Genomic DNA, 8,875 nt, shown 5'->3' on the forward strand with positions numbered 1-8,875 from the left:
ATGGATACCAATCAGCACTCAGGAAAGGCGCATGCGTTCTCCAACGAACGTGACGTACGGTGAACTTTGACCTGAAGGCGACCTCCTCTCTTCTCCGACTCCTTCCCTGTGAAGATGGCGCTCTCCAGGGTGTGCTGGGCTCGGGCTGCTCTGTGGGGTTCGGCGGTCACCCCCGGACCTCATGTCACCCGGAAGCTGCAACTTGTTCGCTGTGGCCTGGCCTGGGGGGCCCCTCGGTGAGGGACCTGGGAGAAAGGAAAGCGTTTCTGACGTACAGGGCTTTCCAGTGTCAGCCTTATTTGCATGCTGTCTCTTAATTCTCAGCGTTCCACGCCCTGGCCCCGGGGCTTTTATTCTTCTGCTCAGAACTCGCATCCCGGTCGCACCAGTGATAGAGCTTCCTGACCCTCACAACTCTGAGTGCCCCATATTTCCCGAATTACCCACGTGTCCTGAACTCATCTGTCAGCCTCCCTTTTCGGCTTAGGTTTTATGGCTTATCTTGATCCCATCTCTTTGGCCTTAGCAAGCTGTTCAAATGGTCCCTCAGGCTTTGCGCTCCCTGCAGACTCCTGCCACACCCGATATTCCTTAATGCTAGACTCGTCCGCGTGACGTTTTTCTCAGTCTTACTGCTTATCTCTCCTTATGCCCAAAATCTTCCTTGGATTTCCGAAGATTCAGGTCTTAGCATACATTCTTTGAGACTGGTGTTTTACGTTAGCGTGAAGGACTGATTCCCAGTCTCTTTGATCTCCCTTGTAGGTCTTCAAAGCTTCACCTTTCACCAAAGGCAGACGTGAAGAGCTTGATCTCTTATGTGGTGGCCAAGACAAAAGTGATTAATGGGAAATACCATCGTTTCTTGGGTCGTCATTTTCCCCGCTTCTATGTCATGTACACAATCTTCATGAAAGGTAAAACCAAAATAGAAATCCCTTGAATCCGTTCGTGGGCAATGTCAAAGAGTTTAGAATAAGTAAGATAACTTGCATGTTCTGCTATGTGGTGTGAGCTGGGGTGTTTTCTGTTTCATAAATGCTTGAGGATTAAATTCGTTCTCAGTTAGCACTTTTGAAGAATGTTTCTAGAAAACATCCAGGGGGGAATATAGTTATTGTTGCATTTTTCTTAGCCGCACACAGCCGACTGTTATAAGAATTCTTTGACATGCACAAGGACAGGCATCTATGGCTTCACAGACCTTGCCCTGTGATGTTAGTTGACTTGGCGCATAAGAAAATGTGGTCTAATGCTTGTCACAGATCTGTCCTAGATAGCATATCGTGGAAACAACACTACATATACTTCTTTCTTTCTTTTTTTTTTTTTTTTTTTAAGATTTTATTTATTTGACAGACATAGGTCACTAGTAGGCAGAGAGGCAGGCAGAGAGAGAGGAGAAAGCAGGCTCTCCACGGAGCAGAGAGCCCGATGCGGGGCTCGATCCCAGGACCCTGGGATCAAATAATGGGACCTACCTATTGATCATATGGCTGTGAAGATTAAATAAATACATCAATACATGTAAATTACTTATGGCCTGATCATAGTATGTGCTCAATAAATGTGTCTATGTTATTGTACTCTATACTTTTATCATAACTGCAATTACAGTAAACTACCATATTGTCAGCTGCGAATGTTATCAAGATTATTACTAGCTTTATGGATTTGCAAAATCTGAAGTAGAAATAGAATGGCTGCTATGTCTGCTACCAGGTTTATAACTAGGATTAAATGAGAAAAGGGCCTGGAAAAGCATTTTGGTTTTTGGGTTTTTTTTTAAGCTTTTATTTTTTCAAGATTTTATTTATTTTTTTAGAGAGAGAGCTCGAGCAGGGGGAGGGACAGACAGAGGGAGAGGGAGAAGCCGACTGCACTGAGCAGGGAGCTGGATACAGGGCTGGATCCCAGTACCCTGGGATCGTGACCTGAACCAAAGGCAGAACACCTAACCGACTGAGCCACCCCTGCGCCCCTGTTTTAAACTTTAATTATGGAAAATTTTAAATATACACAAAAATAGATTAATATAATGAGTTTTCATGTACTCAACCTCACTTCAACAGTTATCAACTCGTGGCCACCAATCTACTTAATTTATACACTTGCCTTCTCTTGTATTATTTTGAAACCAACCTAGACATTATATCATTTCATTCATAAATATGAAAGCATTTTTAAAAACTAAAGCCTTAGGTAATGTAAGAATTATCACCAGATAAACAAAAAAATTGCAACCATAGAAATATGTTGAATTGTAATATTTCTGAAAGTGTTCTAGAAGGAGATAAGTTAATATCTGGTTGGGGACTACATAAGGTTAATTGAGCAAGATTTCCTGAGGTTAGGGAGCTTTTGCGTTTTACTTTAAAGAGGGAATGAGTAGAGTGAACCGGAAGAGGGAGAGCATTCCATAGTAGATCACAGAAGGCCAAGTTGTCTGGAAGAGAGATGATATGCTAGGGGTATAAAGAATGAGAAGAGAGGGGCACCTGGGTGGCTCAGTGGGTTAAGCCTCTGCCTTCAGCTCAGGTCATGATCTCAGGGTCCTGGGATCGAGCCCCACATCGGGCTCTCTGCTCAGCAGGGAGCCTGCTTCCCTCTCTCTCTGCCTGCCTCTCTGCCTACTTGTGACCTCTGTCTGTCAAATAAATAAATAAAAAAAATCTTAAAAAAAAAAAAAAAAAAAAAAAAAAAGAATGAGAAGAGAGATACAGTTTGGCCTCACAAGAGTTTCAAGTGTCCTGGTTTAGAGCTCTGATTTAGAGTCGTGTCAAGTAGGTGTATTGTGGGTAAACATGGAGTTGGAAGCTGTGGTAAGATTCAAACTAGGATAACATCACACTCTGTTCTCTACTTTAATGAGGCAGGATTGCAGATGTTATGGGCTGATGCCAAAAAGGCTAGAAGAATAAAGACAAATATGTGGAAGCATAACATAGAGTTTCATCAACTTCCATACCGGGAGATGGAGCATTTGAGACAGGTATGGGGCCAGGGGCAGATGTCCAGAAGTTTGTGGTGATGTAATTAAAGTTAACCAAGAGCTCAAGCATTTTTCTTTCCTGTCTTGTTCACCCCCGATCAACCTTTTCCCCTCCACTGTGAGATCAAGCATCAAACTAAATGAGAGCATCATGTTATTTGTTAGACTTGGGTTTATTCAGAGTTGTAGCCCTCTATAATAGAGCTCCATAGAGAGTCTGGAGGACTTTCTGAATAAAAGTTATAAATATATAAAAATATATAAATATATAAAAATCTGCAGGGATCCAAAAGGCAGCAGGAAAGTAGTATTTGGTGGTGACGTGATGGGTAGTTTGGAAGCTAGAAGTGAGAACCTAGGACCCATTGGGCACATCAGGAAGACTTTGTTGAGGGATTTATTATAATGTCAGGCTCCATACTAGACATGACTTGGGATATCAAAATGAACAAATCAGGGCTTCTGTCCTCAAGGAACTTAGCAACTAGAGGTAGATAGAAATAATCTTGATCCTTCTGTGGGCTGCAGTGGAAGTTTACTACACAGTATGGGGGAGGGATTGTTCATTGTATTAAGAACTTACTTGGGTTAAAACTGCATCTATCTTTATTTCTGCTTAGTTCCGTCGGGACGTCACCAAGTGTCTCTTCCTAGGTATTATTTCCATTCCACCCTTTGCCAACTACCTGGTCTTCTTGCTCATGTGAGTATAGATTTCTATATTCTCAGCATATTGAAGAAACAGATTTTTTTTAATTAAAAATTATTTGAAGAACTTTCCATTTCAGAAGTAGCAGAGATTATCATACTTCCTGCTCCAGTCTTTTAATTAGCCACTCAGTAACACTTGGATTACTGGATCAGCTGTAGGTGTAGGTAGCTTAAACTTTGCCTGTCTCTTAGCTACCTCTGTGTGTTGTGAAATAATATTATGACCTTTTCCATCATCCCTAGAAGCAGCAGCCCACTCCCTAAGAAGCATAGGAATTTGTTTCATATTCTGGTAACATAAATCCTTATTACTTTACCTTGTATTCAAAGATGACCATTTTATTTTATTTATTTATTTATTTATTTAAAAGATTGAATTTATTTATTTATTTATTTGACAGAGCAAGAGAGAACATGAGCTAGGAGAGAGGCAGATAGAGAGGGAGAGGCAGACTCCCCGCTGAATAGGGAGCCTGACATTGGGCTTATGATCAATGAACTCATGATTTTGAGTTCATGACCTGAGCCAAAGGCAGACACTTAACCCACTGAGCCACCCAGGCATCCCAGTTTTATTATTATTTTTAAAAATTTATTCATTTATTTTGAGCAAGAGACAACAGGAATGAGTGAGCACAGGGTTGGAGGGGGAGAGAGGGAGTCTCAAGCAGACTCCCTGCTGAGCACGGAACCCAATAGGGGGCTCGATCCCACAACCCTGACATCATGACCTGAGCCAAAAACACAAGTCGGACACTTAACCGACTGAGCCACCCAGGTGCCCCCAAAGATGACACCTTTAAACTGTGATCTTGCATGTTATTTTAGTTATCTGTTGCTGTATAACAACCCTGAAGCTTAGTAGCTTTTCATGGTCTTATGGGTCAGGAAATCAGGGTTCAGGTGGATGACTGATTTTTCTCTTCCATGTGGTGTTGACAGAAGTCCCTCTGGTATTTAGCTGATGAAGGGACTAGTCTGGATGTTCTCAGGCCACTCATGTCTGGTACTTTAGCAGGGAGGCTGGAAGGCGGGAGCTCTGAGGTAGCGTGCCTACAGGCCTCTTTAATGTGGTGGCCTCAGAGAAAATGGCAGCTGAGGGCTCCAGAGGTGAGTGCTTCAGCAAATAAGAATCTGCTTGGCCTTTTATAACCTAGCCTTGGAGGTCACAAAGACTCACTCCGCTCTGTTTTATTGGTTCAGTCAGTCACCCAGATTTTAAAAGTAGGGGGACATAGACCTTCTCAGTAAGAGGAATGCCAAGGAATTTGCGACCATGCTTTAAAACCACCACACATGTGGAAAAATGAATTAAAAAACAAATTTGCCTTGAACGTTTTACATACACATACGGACTGTGCCACAGTTTGAGGTTTCAGCATCACATACAAGGAGTGGTTCTGTGTGCGCCTCTCTCCACCTCTGTCCAGAATATGTTCTTCAGATGCTTTAGTTCAAATGAAGCCGTTTTATCTAATTGGTGCATGAGAGGCTGTTCCAGTACCGCTTCCTTTCATATAAGCTCAGTAATGTTGCCTGAGATTGTGCTTCAGTGTATCTTTAAACCTCAGGCTGAGATTCATTTACAAAAAAGACTAGTGAGGTAGGGAGGGAAGTTATGTCTCCATCTCTTCTTCCCAGTGCTCATGTCTGCTGAACGCCTTCTTGGATTGCTTTGAAAGAGGCCTGTTGTGATAGTGGCAAGTGACATTGTGATTCCTTTTCCTTTCAGGTACCTGTTTCCTAGGCAGCTCCTCATCCAACATTTCTGGACCCCAAAGCAACAGATTGATTTCTTAGATATCTATCATGCTCTCCGGAAGCGGTCCCACCCAGAAATCCTTTGTTATTTAGAAAAGGTTATCCCTCTCGTTTCTGACGCAGGACTCCGGGGGCATATGACAGAGCTATGCACCAAGGTACTCTTCTAACTAACCCTTCCTGCAAACTCCGACTCTTGTGAGATCCTGTTTGCACTAAAACTAGGAAAAAGGGCCAGGCAGGACCTTCCTAACTTCTGCCAATCTCTCACCTCTCCCAAGATACAGCATGGTACCCACCCAGCAGTACATGACATCCTTGCTCTGAGAGAGTGTTTCTCTAACCATCCTCTGGGCATGAAGCAACTCCGTGCTTTGCAAATGGTGAGCACTTTGAGGCCTTCTGTTACCCGCAGCCTCACCTTGCCTCAGGTCGTGTGGGTGGTGCTAACTGTGTTGACTTTCTCCTCCTGTGTTGATGTGTTACAGAAAGCCCTGAGTCGAGCCATGCTTCTCACACCTTACCTGCCTTCTTTCTTGTTGAGACACCGTTTAAAGACTCATACCATCGTAATTCACCAGCTGGACAGAGCTTTGGCAAAGCTGGGGATTGGCCAGCTGACTCCCCAGGAGGTGAAATCGGTAAGAACTTTCTGCGATACCAACCCTCAGTCCTCGGTGGGCTCCTTGAGCTCATGGGGCTGGGAGCTTAAAGAGAGCTCCCTGTTTTGCTTGTTAGAACAAAGGCCAAACTCTTTATTCTTTCACCTCCTTTCTGTGTCTTTTTTCTGAGTGAACTTACTTCATGGAAAAGGAATTGCCCATGTAATTTCAGTCTATGTTTCTTTTCCTTGGGCCCTTCAAAAACTGAGGACAGGATTCTTTTTTTTTTTTTTTTTTTTTTAAGATGTTATTCATCTGTTTGGGAGAGAGAGAGAGAGCACAAGCTGGGGGAGCATGATCCCAGGACTCCGGGATCATGACCTGAGCCAAAAGCAGATGCTGACCTGCCTGAGCCCCCCGGCTACCCCCGAGGACACTATCCTTTAGACCTACCATTTTCTGTTATATAGGCCTCTTTGCTTGTCCTCTTGTGTGTCGTAGTTCAGATTGCTGTGGAGAAAGGTTTCTTGTGGGCATGAGGTTATGACTTATTTAAAGAAGATTTTGAATTATTTGTGGGTTTACAGTTCACGGGCATATTTGCTATGTGATTATTGAGGACTGTTCCTCTTCTGAGTGATCCAGGCTTGTTATCTTCGTGGCCTGAATTCTACCCATATTGCTGAAGAGAGGTGTCGAGCTTGGCTGGGAGAGTGGCTACAGATTTCCTGCAGCCTGAAAGGTGAGACATATCCCTGTGGTTATGCCACTAAAATCCAAAGTATTTTTCTCCTTGATTCTAAGACTATTTTGGAGTTGATTATTGAATACCATGGAACCCTTATTTAACATATATATCTAACTGAAGGGGCATAAACTCATTTGCCTACAGGGGCTAAGCAGGTAATGAAGTGGACTGTGCAAGACAAGAGGGAGTAGTAAGGACTGTGGGAGCCCGAGACGGCACGTGTGCCGGCCGGAAGCAGTTTCTCAGGCCTAGCACTATTGACGCTAATGTCCCGTGCATTAGAGGATCTCGCACTTTACCTGGTCTCTACCCATGAGATGCCAGCGGCATCCTCCACACCAGTTCCGACAACCCAGAATGTCTCCAAACGTTGCCAGATGTCCATTCGGGGAGAGGAGAACAGAATCATCCCAGTTGAGGAGCACTAGTCTAAAGGCCTTCAAATTCAGAACAAAAACACTCAGCTGGCTAAATGCAGAGCACCCGAGGGTGGGTATTAGGCCTGTGGGTCTCCTGTTGGAACCTTTGGCTAGGCCTTGATGTTTTCTAAGCCTGTGAATATCAGGTTCTACCAGAAGAATCCCAAGGGTGACAGTGGTGTTTAGTAGCATTACCATCTCTGAATTTTCTACCACCACCCCTTAAGAGTCAAGAAATGAGGTTGAGTAGAAAGGAGTGTCTGGTGGAAGGAAAGGAAAGCGTACATGCAGGGACCGGAACGAAGCCGGGGAACTTTGAGAGCAGTAGCCTCTTGACATCACACCTCTGCACTCGGCTTCCCGCCTCTAGTATCCAGCCCTGTTCACCAAGGCAGTTAGAAGGCTACCTGTCCCCTGGCCAGGCCATTAACACTGATGGTGTTTACAGAAGCTGAGCTGTCCCTCTTACTACACAACGTGGTCCTGCTTTCCGTCAACTACACTGGGACAGGGCGCTGAGTGAACGTGGAGTGGATGGCGTTGTCCTGCGGTCACAGAGGACAGCTGCGTGGTACCAGACAGCATTGGTCGGCTGGGGGGCTGTGTGCGCCCTCAGGCGTGTGGGAGGCAGAGGAGTAGGTGCTGCCGGCTTCCCCGCGTGGTGCCCGTGTGGGAGCTGGAACTGAAAGGAACCCTCTTCCCAGAGGGGGCCCGAGTGTGCCATCATCCCAACTTCCTCAGAATCAGCTGGAGCTGCCAGTGGCCTCTGTCCTGGCCTTTCCTTGTGAGGTTTTAAGTTCAGGTCCTAGGAAGTGAGCTTTTTCCTCATTTGGCCAAGGGCTTGACCACTGCTGTATTCCTTACAGCTGTGTTTTTGTTCCAGTTTCTGGCTGGCAAGGGCAATGGCACTGTTGAAATCGGTGCATTTACATCTGTGCGTGTACTTCTGTGCTGCCCTCAATGCTTCTTGTGACGACCAAAAATAGCCTTTTTTTTTTGTCCCCTCACTGCACTGGGTTAACCACTCCCTTTCCTTTCCAAATCCTTGAACATTTTTTTTTTCCCCAAGCAAATAGTTATTCATATATGGGAACTAATGGAAAAGATAAAAGGAAATGCAAGTGCTTCTTGCCCGTTCACCGCCCCCTTATCTCAGTTTCTGGGCTGTGGGGCAGCCCCTAAGGATCTTCAGCTCTGCTGCCTCCACTGTGCTGTGACAGACAGTGGCCCCTTCCCTGAGCCATGAATTAAACCTCGAAGGTTCTAGGCACTGCCCCGCCTGGGAGACCAGGAGAGGCCTACATTGTGAGCAAGTTGGGTTTAGCTTTCGTCTGTGTAACTTATTGTAAATGCATGAAGCACTGTTTTAAAGCCAAGTAAAGACTGCCTGAAACCAGTTGCTGCAAATGACTTATGCATACTCTAATTTTTTTGCTAAAGCTCCTTTGACAAGACTGACAAAACCTAACTAATGGGCGAGGGAGGTGGTTGGAATAGAAGCTTCTGGTGGGATGGAAGTTCTGAGGGAACTGATTCGACGTCAGTGCTCTTTGCTGGATTTTAAGATGGTCCCAAGGAAGAGGGAATTTGGGATTAACGAATGAGCCCCCAAAGTAGGGACTGTAGGCAGGGGAAAGCTCCA

General features: G+C 44.9%; 1 protein-coding gene across 3 annotated transcripts; it reads left to right on the plus strand.

The window, feature by feature from the left end:
• Positions 1–49: 49 nt before the first annotated feature.
• On the plus strand, positions 50–8,629 carry LETMD1 (LETM1 domain containing 1). Of its 3 annotated transcripts, XM_080810665.1 has the most exons (9): positions 50–236; positions 766–917; positions 2,877–2,992; positions 3,613–3,695; positions 5,436–5,622; positions 5,746–5,847; positions 5,953–6,105; positions 6,712–6,808; positions 7,682–8,629. In XM_080810665.1, exons 1-9 carry the CDS (start codon positions 115–117, stop codon positions 7,750–7,752), a joined length of 1,083 nt encoding a protein of 360 aa, XP_080666791.1. In that variant the 5' UTR covers positions 50–114; the 3' UTR covers positions 7,753–8,629. The 3 variants fall into 3 exon arrangements, with proteins under 3 accessions (XP_080666791.1, XP_080666793.1, XP_080666792.1); XM_080810666.1 differs by lacking the exon at positions 50–236 and having other exon boundaries at positions 805–917; positions 2,873–2,992; XM_080810667.1 differs by lacking the exons at positions 2,877–2,992; positions 5,436–5,622 and having other exon boundaries at positions 107–236.
• Positions 8,630–8,875: the final 246 nt, after the last annotated feature.

This window comes from Martes martes (genome assembly GCF_963455335.1).
Source record: "Martes martes genome assembly, chromosome: 8".
Taxonomy (NCBI): domain Eukaryota; kingdom Metazoa; phylum Chordata; class Mammalia; order Carnivora; family Mustelidae; genus Martes; species Martes martes.

Bases quoted from the DNA above. Each gene is read 5' to 3' on its own strand.
- LETMD1 (XM_080810665.1), top strand. From the start codon at position 115: ATGGCGCTCTCCAGGGTGTGCTGGGCTCGGGCTGCTCTGTGGGGTTCG. The intron at 5,848-5,952 runs GTGAGCACTTTG...GATGTGTTACAG, and splicing joins AACTCCGTGCTTTGCAAATG to AAAGCCCTGAGTCGAGCCAT. The intron at 6,809-7,681 runs GTGAGACATATC...TGGTGTTTACAG, and splicing joins GATTTCCTGCAGCCTGAAAG to AAGCTGAGCTGTCCCTCTTA.